This window comes from Ailuropoda melanoleuca, chromosome 17 (genome assembly GCF_002007445.2).
Source record: "Ailuropoda melanoleuca isolate Jingjing chromosome 17, ASM200744v2, whole genome shotgun sequence".
Lineage (NCBI taxonomy): Eukaryota > Metazoa > Chordata > Mammalia > Carnivora > Ursidae > Ailuropoda > Ailuropoda melanoleuca.
The window spans coordinates 27,052,440-27,066,485 of NC_048234.1; the positions used below are offsets into that span (position 1 = coordinate 27,052,440).

Consider the following 14,046-nt stretch of genomic DNA (forward strand, 5'->3'; position numbering starts at 1 on the left):
TACTTAAATTAAACAGATCATGAATCTACGGATATCCCTTTGCCCCAGCGCAGAATGCTCTTTACCCTCTTCCATTTATCCAAGGTAGTGTCACCTGAGAACATCCAGTGGAAAAAAGACAGTCTATTCAACAAACAGTGTTGGAAAAACTGGACAGCAACATGCAGAAGACAGAAACTGGACCACTTTCTTATACCAAACACAAAAATAATTTCAAAATGGATTAAAGACCTAAGACAGGAATCCATCAAAATCCTAGAGGAGAACACAGGCAGCAACCTCTGTGACCTCAGCTGCAACAACTTCTTGTTAGACACGTTGACAGAGGCAAGGGAAACAAAAGCGAAAATGAACTATTGGGACTTCATCAAGATAAAATTCTTCTGCACAGCACAGGAAACAATGAACAAAACTAAAAGACAACCTACAGAATGGGTGAAGATATTTGCAAACAACATCTGATAAAGGGTTAGTATCCAAAATCTATAAAGAATTTATCAAACTCAACAATCCCCCACCCGCCAAATAATCAAGAAATGGGCAGAAGACGTGAATAAACACTTTTCCAGGGAAGACATTCAGATAGCTAACAGACAAATGAAAAGATACTCAACATCACTCATCATCAGGGAAATGCAAATCAAAACCATGATGAGACACCACCTCACACCTGTCAGAATGGCTAAAATTAACAACTCAAGAAACCACAGGTATTGGCAAGGAGGCAGAGAAAGGGGAACCATCTTGCACTGTTGGTGAGAATGCAAACTGGTGCAGCTACTCTGGAGAACAGTAAAAGTTAAAAATAGAACTACTCTATGATCCAACAATTGTACTACTAGGTATTTACCCAAAGGATACAAAAATACAGATTTGAAGGGGTACATGCACCCCGATATTTATAGCAGCATTATCAACAATAGGCAAACCATGGAGAGAGCCCAAATATCCATCAACTGATGAATGGATCAAGAAGATGTGGTATATATATATTCATATATGTATATATGAATGTTACTCAGCCATCAAAATATAAATTCATATAAATACGAATATTACTCAGCCATATATATGAATATATACATGAATATTACTCAGCCATCAAAAAGGATGAAATCTTGCCATTTGCAACGACATGGATGGAGCTAGAGAGTATTATGCTAAGTGAAATAAGTCAGTCATAAAGACAAATACCATATGATCTCACTCATACGTGGAATTTAAGAAAAGAAACATGAACATATGGGAAGGGGGAACAAGGGAGAGAGGGAAACTAACCATAAGAGACTTAAAAAAAAAGATTTTATGTATATATATATATTAATATATATATTATATAGATTTTATTTATTTACTTTAGAAAGAGAGAGAGAGAGTTTGGGAGGGGCAGAGGGAGAGAGAGTCTTAAGCAGATTCAGTGCTGAGTGCAGAGCCTGACTTGGGGGTCAATCTCATGACCCTGAGATCAGGACCTAAGCTGAAACCCAGAATCAGACGCTTAACCAACTGAGCCACCCAGGTGCTCCGTCATAAGAGACTGTTAGCAACAGAGAATAAACTGAGGGTAGATGGAGGGAGGTGGGTGGGAGATGGGCTAGATGGGTGATGGGCATTAAAAAGGGCAGTTGTTGTGATGAGCGCTGGGTGTTGTTTGTAAGTGATGGATCACTGAATTCTACTTCTGAAACCAATATTGCACTGTATGTTAACTACCTAAAATTTAAATTAAAAAGAAGAAAAAAGAAAAAAAGTAATATCACCTGGCCCGATGCCCAACCTAGACTACCTGAGGGCAGGTCTTGAAAACTTGCATTGTAACAAGCTGCCCTATTGGCTCTGATAGTTTGAGAACTCCACGTCTGAGCCTCACCCTCATCAAAGGTCCACGCAAGTTCCACCTTCTGGATGTGCCCTTTTCTGACCACCACAGCTGCACCCCACTCCAGACATTCCTGTTTTTAGTATTGCTATTTATCCTGCTTTGTCTTCTTGATGCAAACTTTCAGGGCAGAGAGAAAGAGAGGAGAAGGTAGCGAGCATCTGTATCTATGTATCAGATACTCTGCTAGTAAAGTGGATGCTATTGACCTTGTTTTATAAATAAGGAAGGTGAAGCTTAGAAAGTTGGGTAACTGGTTGAGAGTCATGCAGTTAGTAAATAGTAGAACTAAACTTGCAGCCTTGGTGGGGTTTTTTTGTTTTTGTTTTTGTTTTTGTTTTTGTTTTTTAGCTTCAGAGCCTCTGCTCTTCTCTGGTCATAGACTTTATTCAACTTAGCCTCGGGGTTGAAGCTTAGCCACTTTTCATTTGCTAAGTCCTAATATATGTTCCTTTTCTGCAATAACCTGAACTTACCCTTGAGCCTTTACAGATTTCTTTCTCATTTCCTGCTGAACCACATTTGATGAATGTCTTTCTAAAAGTTCTGCTCTGATGTCTTCTCCTTTCTCACACTTAGACTGACTTATTTTTTGACCTAGATGCTGGATGCACGGATCTATCTCCAGCCCATATTTCCCTCTTGAGCTTCAAACACATGTGCCCCAATGCCTAGTGCCATTTTCATAGATAAATTCAACTGAAATCAATAAGCTGGACTCTTTCTTGGCCTTACTTCCCACTATCTTTTTCTACAGACCACGTTAGTTACTGTGGCAGATTCCGTGAAAGGGCTCTTTTTTTTTTTTTTTAAAGATTTTATTTATTTATTCGACAGAGATAGAGACAGCCAGTGAGAGAGGGAACACAAGCAGGGGAAGTGGGAGAGGAAGAAGCAGGCTCACAATGGAAGGGCCTGATGTGGGGCTCGATCCCATAACGCTGGGATCACGCCCTGAGCTGAAGGCAGACGTTTAACCGCTGTGCCACCCAGGCGCCCCCGTGAAAGGGCTCTTTTAACATCTCTTCCAGCCTCCATTAAGTGGACTCTCGAATGCAGAAACTGGAACATTCTTTCTCCTATATTCTACCTCTAAATTTTGCAGGGCCCCAGGGCTCAGTCCTACACCCATCCTTAGGTGGTCTCACTCAGGTCAAAGATATTTAATGGCCTATTTCTGCTGGTGAATCCCAAATTCCTCTCTCTCTCCAGCCAGACCTTGCCCTTGAGCTTCAGACTTGCATATTTGACCACATATTAATAGTCTCCATCAGGGTGTCTAATCAGTGTCAACCTTAATATATCCAGAGGAGAACATTGAAGTCCCGGCTCCCTGTAAATGCTCACCTTCCATGTTGTAGAGGACTTATCCTCTATCCCTTTCATATCTCTGCTTGGAGATGCCTTGCTCTGCCCATCCTATCTAAAATAGAGCACACACCATCACCTTAATCCATCTAACTTTATTCCCATGGTATTTGCTTGACATTAGGTTATCAGATATTAGGTTATTTATTGCCTGTTCCACTACAACGTAAGATCCACTATAAGTTAAGATCTCCAAGAGCAGGAACTTGTTCACTGCTATATCTCTGGAACCTGGAAGAGTTCCTGCACTTAGTAACTGCAAGAAATATTTCTTTTCTTGGATACCTACTGCCGCTTTCCTATTATAGGCCCACCATCATCTCTCACCTGGCTTGCTACAAAAGCCTAAATGCTCTCCTAGCCTCGAGTTCCAGTTATTTTCTAAACTGAAGTCACTGTGACTTTTCTAAAATGAAAAGCTGTTCATCTACCCCTTAAGCTTTTCAGGGGAGGTTCTGTGTTAGTCTGGACCCTGGATCTCAAGCATCAGAAACCTCCAGCCTGCTAGCTCTCCTGGTTAATTCCCTCTCTTTCAGATTTTGGCTTAGTCATACTTCCCTTGAGAGTCCTTTGTGACCATCATTGGGATAGATACCTCCCTTTTGAACTCCACATATCATCCTGCAATTATTAATATTGCAGACCTACTATATTATAGTACAAATGCCAGTTTTTATGATTTCTTCCCTCACACTGGAAGTAACTGCATAAACATCTAAATTATTCACAGTTGTATCCTCATCACCTCCATTGTACCTGACGTGTGAGAATCGCTCAGTAAATATTTATCAGGTTATCGAGTCCTCTATGCTTCAAATTTCTACCGTCATTGACTGCTACTTCTTCCTCCCTCTTCCCTCTCCATAATCAGAGCTGTAACTCTACCTGGCCGCTATGCTCCAGGGCTCTGAAATTTACAGCATGCCAATTTTAAAATGATTGTGCAATTGATTCAACAGCATATGCACAGAGTATCACTACGCTTAACACCTAGTTAGCAAGAGTAATAGTTAAAATAGGAAGTTACCAGATGGTAAGTATTATCAATAACATCCGTATGTGAGCCAAGACATGAATTACAAAGTTAATTTGAGGGTATATTTTGTGCTTGCCCTGGCACCAACATTGTTAGTTACAGCTCTGCCTGGAAGTGCCATTCTACACAAAAATTTCTGATGGCAGGATCTATTAACTTTATTCACTCTATGTGGGCATGAGAAGGTAGAAAATATACACACACCACAAAGTTATGGGAAGGATAGATTATGGACCTGCCTTTCTTTTTTTTTTTTTTAAAGATTTTATTTATTTATTTGACAGAGATAGAGACAGCCAGCGAGAGAGGGAACACAAGCAGGGGGAGTGGGAGAGGAAGAAGCAGGCTCATAGCAGAGGAGCCTGATGTGGGGCTTGATCCCGTAACGCCGGGATCACGCCCTGAGCCGAAGGCAGACTCTTAACCGCTGTGCCACCCAGGCGCCCCTGGACCTGCCTTTCTGTATCTGCCCTCTTAATTGGGAGTGTTAGGATTTGAGGTTCAGCCAAAAGACGTTATGGCATTACTTATGAATGGTGATCTGCAAAGATCCGTGAAATACGCAAGATGGGAGAAATGTGTCCACCAGCAGGTACAGCCACCCTAGTGCCTTCCCTTGTAGGACTTGCAGAAGTATGGGTCAGTGCCTGGGAGAGAGAATGTATACTCTTCTGGACAATCAGAGTGGCAATAGCCCTACATCTCCCCAAGGATGTGGGTGTTTCCCACGTCTCCAGTGGTGTATATCAGCCTGCTGTTTTAGCCGGCAAACTATTAGCACACAAAGTCCTTTACTTCAGAAAACTAAAACAAGAGATATTTTCTTTCTACCTGTTTACCTAGCTTACAACATTCAGGACTCCAGACTTCTCCATTATCATCTAAATTTTTCTTTCTGTCCAAAGTCTTTAGTCAGACTCAGAGTCGCTTATGACACTCAGAGGTCAGTCATCAACCATCCCGTTCCTTCGATTTCTTTTTTTTTTTNTTTTTTTAAAGATTTTATTTATTTATTTGACAGAGATAGAGACAGCCAGCGAGAGAGGGAACACAAGCAGGGGGAGTGGGAGAGGAAGAAGCAGGCTCACAGCAGAGGAGCCTGACGTGGGGCTCGATCCCATAACGCTGGGATCACGCCCTGAGCCGAAGGCAGACGCCTAGCCGCTGTGCCACCCAGGCGCCCCTCCTTCGATTTCTTTGCTCTTGTGCTTCTTTCACAGACTCCCAAGTCTCATGTCTTAGAGACGCGAAGCTGTGCCAGGGAGCTGGTTACACCATCATGGCGGCTTGGCTTCTTGCCTACCCCTGTGGTTCTCTGAGAGACTGGCACTTGTGATGGAACGAAGATCCATGGTACGTCACACCGTAAGTTCCCGAACCTCTGCCACCTATGAGCTACGGAGGCTCAGACTCCTCATCGGTCCACAGGGGAGAATAGCAATGGGCATCTCCCTTATAAAACGTTCTCTCTGGAGCTTCCAAAAACCTTGTAACTGAGTATCAGCACGAAAAATGTCCCATCCGTCCTCTGCTAATGGACTCATTGGTCTCTTCCCTGACATATCAGCCCTATGCCCCCAGTTTATTGACTGCAAAGACTTTTCTTTTAAATGAATTAAGGGGCATTAACCACTGAAGCTTCTATTTCAGTTGTGGGGAAAAAAAAATGTTATTAACAAGAAAACTAACCTGGTATTCAGACGATCAAGGGAGGTCCTCAGATCCATTGGCCCTTCGGTGTGATGTCTTATAAACTGATAAGAGGGGTAGGCAAAGAGTAAACTTGTTAGCTGAAGAAATCTTGGATAGGCGCTTGAGTGGGAGGTGCAGACTGAAAAGATGTGATTGCATGTCTATAGGCCATCTGTGTGTTTTAAGGGAAATCATGTCTGAGAGATTGTTAGAATGAAAGGAAAATAATAGGACACTGAAATGTCTTTCTTGAAATCAGATTCACATAAACCAAGTGTTGGGTGTGTTGACCTTGAAGGGAGGGGAAATGGCACACCATGTCTTGCATGATCAAGTGTATTTGTTTCCCATGACTGCTATAACAAATCATGTTAAAAGAAAGCAAATATGGGGCGCCTGGGTGGCTTAGTCTGCCTTCAGCTCAGGGTGTGGAGCCCTGCTTGGAGCGCCCCCCACCCCCACATCTGGCACCCTGCTCCCTCTCCCTCTACCTCCTCTCCCCCCACTAGTGCTTGCTCTCTGTCTCTCTCAAATAAATAAATAAAAATTTTAAAAAAGCAAATATTTTGTAATTATGTGTAGTGATGGATATTAACTAAACTTACAGTGGTGACCATTTTGTAATACATACAAATATCAAGTAATTATGTTCCACACCTGAAACTAATACATGTCAATTATATCTAATTTTTTTAAAGCCAATTTATCTTACCATTATGGGTAGTAGAGGTCTAAAAATGTGTCTGCAGGCCTTTGTTCGTTCTGGAGACTCTAGGGGTGAATCTGCTTTCTTGACTTTTTCAATTTCTAGAGGTTGTCCACTTTCGTTGGCTTGTGACCCCTTTTCTCTGTCTTCAAAGCCAGCATCTTCAAATCCCTCTCTGACCTTCCTGCTTCCCTCTCTTTTAAAGACCGTTGTGATTACATTGGGTCTATCCAGGTAAATCCAGGAAAAGCTCCTACCCTCAAAATCTTTACACATCTGCAAAATCCCTTTTGCCATGTAAAGTAACATATTCACAGCTTTCAGGGATTAGAATGTGGGCGTCTTCGGGGGTGGGGGCCATTATTCAGGATACCACATCAAGGATGTGAAAATTGTTTTTGTTCCGTGCTGACTTTTGGGTCAAGTTGGCATGCAGGTGGTAAACTGCTTCAGTGATGGTCACTGCTTGTGATGACTTGGATTTCTCCTTTAATTTTCCTGGATTTCATAGAGCTAGGAGAGCATTGATCATATAACCAGGGTCTATCTTCTAGATATTCAGCACCAGTTCTTATTTTTAATCTAACAACAGCAAAGAGGTGTCCATGTCAAGCCATAAAATATTAGGACTTGAAGGGATCTGAGAGATGATGTGACCAATCCTCTTCATTTCATATGTGAAGAAAATGCGGTGCAGAGATACCAAGGTGACTTGCCAAGGTCAACAGTAGCACCTGCTTGCTTGTTCTCTAGTCATTACATCACTGGGATTTCAAATTAAGTTTGGGAAGCCCTATGGAGTTAGTCACTGATTGTCTGATCTTGTCATGTTTCCCCATGATATTGGGTAAATTATGTTATGTTTAAAAAACAAGAAAATTGAAAGTATCTCCACTGTAGTTCATTGATCTTTTTAACAATGTGGCTGATGCAAAAAGTGACAGAATAACGGCAAATGGATTTAAATCTTAAGATGAAGAAACTTTCTCCTTAGGGAGTTCATAAATATGGTCTAAGAAATATAGCTGAAGTGAGTTTGGAAATGAGTGTGGAGAGAAATGTTTTGTTTCCTTGGGCTTTTTTTTTTTTTATGCTGTTTTTCTTCAAAGTTTATAGAAAAAACATTTATTGAGGGCCCACTGTATGTGAGATGTTGTTTTAGGTTCTGAGAAAAAGACAATAAAAGAAGATTTTGTTGAGATTTATTATTTACCATTTGGATTTCTCAAAATCCTGAAGACACAGAGAAAAACAACTTTAAAATGTGAAACAATAATCTGGCAGCTGCTTAAGTAGAACACTGAATGAGAATAATTGAACACACAGGTCAAACCATATTCGGAACCCTCCAAAATTCCTTCTGGATGCGGACCTGTTCCCCTGCTTAAAGTAAATTGCTTCATCTGCCAAAGTTGGATGAGCCAAAGCACTTAGGTGTGGTTAAGGGATGGAAATCCAGAATTTGGGCAAATCCTAATGCAGATGGGAGACATAAGCACCGACCCTTGCACTTGCCTGAGCTCTTTGCCATTTGGGTTCATAATTCTCACAGGCCTGGTTTGCTTATTTGTGGCTTTTTTTTCCTGTGGTATCTGTTAAATCATAAATGTATGTCATAAATGTTTAACACATTGCTGGCATCTACCCACTACACGTGAGTAATATCTTTCTATGTCATACGTCATAAATTATCTATGTCATTAACCCCCCCTCCCCCACAAAGAGCAAGGCAATTTGCTTTGGAAAATTTCAGGTCTCCTGGCATCTTGTGATAGGATTCATATGTAACTGTATTTTGGAATTTGGAAATCTTTAAGAAAATTAGTAAACTAGAGACATTGTGCATAATTTGACTCAGGGAATTACATTTTTACTCCTTGGTAGCTTTGAAATCACCAGAAGGGGAATTAAGCAGAAAGAGGAGAGGAGAGACATGGGGTTGAAAAGGATGTTTCTGGGAGGAGTTTGGGGTGGTGGGGAAGAAATGAGTCACCTTGAAAACCAGAGTTGGTTTCAGACTACAGCTCACATGACCTGCAAAGGTCTGAGGTTTTGCAGAGGGCCCCTTCATGGTAGCCTGTTGTCTTGTCCAGGTCAGACTTGGAGATTGGCTGATCTGTCAAGCAACTTGGACATGGGCCACCAGCTCAAAAATTACACAGGGGACGATGGCAACAGTAAGTAGCACGCATTCCAGAAGACGTTGACTTTTTCTTGAAGCAGTCATCATGGGTCTCTGTGCAGCCCAAAATGGAATACCACTGAATTCCACCTGAAGGAGACAAAAGAGCTAGGGGTTAGGCTTGCTCAGTCAATAGAGCATGTGACTCTCGGGGTTGTGAGTTTGAGCCCCACATTGGGTGTAGAGCTTAGTAAAAAAAAAAAAAAAAAAAAAAAAGAAAAAGAGTGCAAGGTCCAGCCTACTAGGCTTCAGATGCTTTAAGTAACTAACAGGTTAAAAAAAAAAAAAAAGGCAAAGCAAAAATTCTAGGTTTATCAGGATACATTTTGCCTTTAAGAACTCCCACCTAAGTGTATTCTAGATGGGTACATTGCAATACAAAAGCTTTGAAATTTCAAAACAAAATAGCTTTCAAACTCAGATGAGAAAAGCCACGCAATTGCCACTGGCTGTGGGAGACCAATTGCCACTGGCTGTGGGAGACTTTCTGAAGCTTAGCTGTTTGGAAGTTTCCATTCTCATTCCTCAGCTTAACCCAGGTCATGAGTTATTCAAAGCGCGGAATCCTCAGAAGGGATCGTTTAGATGTTTAAGTGCTTCTCAGAAATGGACGCATGTCCTTGACCTCACTTAATTTTCACCCTCATTACAAAGGAATGAACGCTCACTGCAGAAAATGTGAAAAATGCACACATGTGCAAAATAGGAGACAGTCTCGTCCTGTAATCCTGGCATCCCTAGCTTCACTTGTCTGGAGGGAGAACACACAGGAGCAGTTCCCCGAAGGCAGCAAAGTGTATGATGGTTGGAAACTTGGGAGAAGAGTAGTCCCTCAACTGGAGGGCAGTTTTGCCTCCTACTCCCAGGACATTAGATAACGCCCAGAAACATTTTTGTTGTTACAACTTGGAAGATATTACTGACGTGTAGTGGGTAGAGGCCAGCGATGTGATAAACATCCCACGATACGTAAAACAGCCCTGCATAATAAAGAATAAGCCTGCCAAAGTGTCAGTAGCGCCAAAGATGAGAAACCCTATTCATAAAGCCATCAAAAGGGTAAAGTTCCATTTCTGTTTGTTTCACAACAAAATTTTCAGGTTAGGAAATGGCTCTGCCCATAACACTGTAGTCAGACCAGGTCCTTGAGGCACCAAGACCTGTTGTCAGTATTCTGACACATCAGCTCCCTGACCTTCCTCCTGTGCAGAGTCCCGTAGGACTTGTTTTGAAGTTGAACGGCCTCAGTAACAATCTGTCCATGTTTAGGAAGAGAAGAGCAATCACTGAGAGCCAGCATCTCATGGCTGCGGGGGGCCTTGGCCCCTTTCCCTTTCCACAAGGAAGGGGCTCTGACTGGCAGAGGTGTGAGCCGGAGAGAACGCGGGGCTTAGAGAGAGGACTCAGGCTAGATAGGCTGAACAAACGCAGATATCTCTTAATATCAAAACCCATCCCATGGGACCCCCAATTCTCTTCTTCTCTCCCAGCTTTGATCTCCTCCAACTTCTGTTCTTTCCTTCCAGTTCCATAGAGGAATGTAGAGTTTTGCTTCATGGAGGTTTTTGTTCGTAACTGGTGTGCCATGCCTACTGTTTGGCAACACACTTTTCTTCTGCTCCACAATGTTTTAGAGATTTTTCCCATGTTAGCAAAGCGATCTAGTTCATTCTAAGCATTGCATAGCATTCCGTGGCCTGAACATGCATCATAGTTTAAATAACATTCTTCTACTGGGGCACCTGGGTGGCTCAGTCATTAAGCGTCTGCCTTTGGCTCAGGTCATGATCCCAGGGTCCTGGGATCGAGCCCCATGTCCGGCTCCCTGCTTGGCAGGGATCCTGCTTCTCCCTCTCCCACTTCCCCTGCTTGTGTTCTCTCTCTCGCTGTCTCTGTCAAATAAATAAATAAATAAATAAATCTTTAAAATAAATAAATAAACAAATAAATAACACTCTCCTATCGACAGTCATTTAGGTCATTTCCATTACTTTATCATTAAATATAACACTCCAGGGATAACCTTCATAACATGCCTTTTCGTGTCATGTATACAATATTTCTCTGCAGTAGATGCCGAGAAATAGAATTGCTTTGTAGAAGGCTGTGTTCATTTCAAGTTTAATGGAAATTCCCAAATTGTCTAAAAAAATGCTCAGGCGGTTGAGCATCTGACTCTCGGCTTCAACTCAGCTCATGATCTCAGGGTCATAAGGTGGGGTCCCCTTTTGGGCTGTGCTCAGCAGAAGGTCTGCTTGAGGACTCTCTCTCTCCCTCTCCTGTCCCTTTCCTCGCTGGCATGCGCGTGCTCTCTCTAATAAATAAATAAATCTTTAAAAGAAATACTAAACTAATCTAAATTGTCACTGGAAATGTACGAGACTTCTCATTTCCCCATACTGTCACTAACCCATGATATTATAAAGCTTTTGTAAATTTTATCATCTGATGGGTCAAAAAAATATATTATTTCTGTAATTTGGCATTTCTTTGATATTTACTGATGGGTTGAGCAGCTTTTTATATTTTTAGATTATGTTTATATTTCTTCTTCTGAAAATTGTCCCTACATTTCCTTTAACAAACCTTTTGGTCCCCCCTGATTGTTGGGTCTTTTTAAAAATTGTTTTTGGAATTTCTTTACTCTGGTTAGGTATCATATATATTTTCTTCTGTTACTTATATTTCAACTATTTTCATATAGTTTATTTCTTATCTTTTAAATTTTGGGGTTGTCATTCATTTTATAAATTTTAAAATATCGAAGTATTCAAATTTATCTGTCATTTCCTTTACAACCTATGCCTTTTGGATATTTAAGAGGTCTCCTCTCTTTCAGACTTCACATATCTTCTTCAGTATTTTCTTCTAATGTTTTCATCATTCGGATGTTTGCATTACTCTTTAACCCGTGCAGACAAGGCTGGCTTCCTGGACGCGGTGTCAGTGAGGCGGTACATAACATTCACTAGGAGCCGTCGCTCTGGAATCAGTACGTGCATTTGAATACTGGCTCTGACACTTACCGGCTATGTAACATCATGCACATTTCTTAATCTTCCTATGCCTCAGATTTCTCATCTTTAAAATGGAGATAGTGACAAGATCCTTGGGGCATGTGGGTGGCTCAGTCAGTTGAGCATCTGACTCCTGGTTTTGGCTCAGGTCCTGATCTCAGGGTCTTGAGATCGAGCTCCACGTTGGGCTCTGTGGTCAGTAGCGTGGAGTCTGCTTGTCCCTCACCCTTTGCTCCTCCCCACTCATGCTCTCTCTCTCTCTCTCTCATAAATAAATAAATAAATAAATAAATAAATAAATAAGTAAAATCTTCAAAAAAAAATGGGGATAATGACGGCTCATATCATTGCTTTGTTGGTATAATGTCACCCAGGTAAAGCCCTTAGTACAGCATTTGGCGTGTAGTAAATGTTCAGTGAATGTTTGCTTTTATGTAGGGATTTTTCCTATTCTCATTTTCAATAATTTTTTTTAAGTGTCAAGACTTACCTCTTGCATAAGTCTGTTTCATACAATACTGACCAGGTTTTGTTCTGCAGGTTCCAAAATCCAAAAGACATCCATGGAAGGGCATTGAGAGGTTGCATAATCTACAAATCATACCTTCAACATCTCCAAAGTGCAGGAGAAAAAAAAATAAGGGGAAAATAGAAGTGAGACCAGCAAGAGAGAAAGAGAGAGAGAGAAAAAATAGTGATAATAGTGATTTTCAAGTTATGAAGGTAAGCAATATTTAAAAAATTAATTCTAAGAACTCATATAAATTAAGATTATTTTTATTTTGAAAATAGGGGAAATGTCAGAGCATATGCGACATTCATGAACTGGAAGCCCCTAGAACAGATACTAATTAGATATGAGTCCAGGTGGTCCAAACGATTTAGTTGGTAAAAATTTATTGAGTTCCTCAGTGCCTAATTAAATCAAACCTGTTATTTAGGCAGAAAATTTAATTTCAGCGATTCTTAGGCCTTCACTTCAGTGTCTAAGGCTGTACTTTATATATAGTAGGTTCTCTGCGGATATTTTTTGCTTGATTAATGTTTACGTATTGGTTATCTTCAACACTCAAATTCAGTGGCTTAAAATGTTATTCATTTTGGTTACACAGAAATAGCCCAGAGATTCTTGAACTTAGTCAACACAGGTAAGATTGGAAGCCATTATCTAGAAGATCGGTTTCCAGATTTGATTGTGCATCCCATTTATATAAGCAGTTAAAATAAACACAGATTTCCATGGCCCCTACAGACCTGAGGTAGAATCTGGAGGAGCTGGGGCGCGGAAATGTGTGTTTTAGATATGCAGAAACATCTGAGGGCATGTGGTCTGGCCCAGTGTTCAGGAACCACCAGTTCCACTGAATTCAGAAATCTCCTTTATACTTACTTCTGCAGGGAGCCTTGGCTAGTGACTTATCCCCCTTAAAAACACCTCCGATTGTTCAAAGATTCTTCTGAATCTTAGACCAAATCTGTCTCATTGTTCATAGTTTCCATCTTTTAACATAGGAAGACCATTGCCGTGTCACTACTGTTCATGGATAACCCGAAAGAATAGTTTACTAGACATTTTGTACATTGTATTTTCCATCTCCCTCTGCCATATTCAGGGTTAGAAAATACCACTTTTAAGAGAAAATAGTCTGGCTGATGAGGCTAATTAACCTCTGTTGACTATTCTTTACAAGTTCAGCCTCCTCTCAAGACACTGGAAATTTCACGTTGGTTCTCTGTCTGAGCGTGACAGACTTATAATCCATAATCAACAATCAATAAACAAATATTTGTTTTTAAGAACTAAGCTTATGCCAAGGACTCTGCTCGGCAATTTACATGCATTAGCTCAGTCACTTCTCACAAGAAACCTTCCAGGCAGGCGTTATAGTTGCTCATATTTCACATAAAAGAAAACTAAGCCCCAAGATTTTACATAGCTTGTGCAAGTGGCAGAGACAGGAGTTTAAAAAGGTCTGTTGCAATCTGAAGCCCTTGTTGTAAGCAAGCACACCGTGTCCCTAGAGCCGCCTACCTTTTTCATATCCCAAACCTCCTGATCTTGCCCTCTTCTTTCTGCGTGTTTTGATTCTTACTAGATTCTGGGTCCGTTGCCTGCCCAGAATACTAGGGCTGCTTAGTTCTTTAAGACGTGCCCAAGGTAGTTTT

General features: G+C 41.1%; 2 protein-coding genes across 3 annotated transcripts in view; one reads left to right on the plus strand and one right to left on the minus strand.

Moving 5' to 3' along the window:
* The window catches only part of C17H9orf85 (chromosome 17 C9orf85 homolog), a 134,753-nt gene extending 122,979 nt beyond the window's left edge, over positions 1-11,774 (plus strand). Inside the window, exons 3-4 of one of the 2 annotated variants that reach the window (XR_004621751.1) lie at positions 5,504-5,636; positions 11,703-11,774. The gene's annotated coding sequence lies outside the window, so the exon portion shown is untranslated. Of the gene's footprint in view, positions 1-5,503; positions 5,637-8,774; positions 8,919-11,702 lie in introns of those variants that run through there. The other variant, XR_004621750.1, reaches the window with a different exon arrangement.
* C17H9orf57 (chromosome 17 C9orf57 homolog) lies at positions 8,829-12,569 on the minus strand (the record flags this gene model as incomplete). Its single annotated transcript, XM_034647337.1, has 2 exons — positions 8,829-8,953; positions 12,371-12,569. Coding segments are annotated over 2 exons (324 nt in total), but the record flags the coding sequence as incomplete, so codon positions are not given.
* Between the last annotated feature and the right edge of the window lie 1,477 nt (positions 12,570-14,046).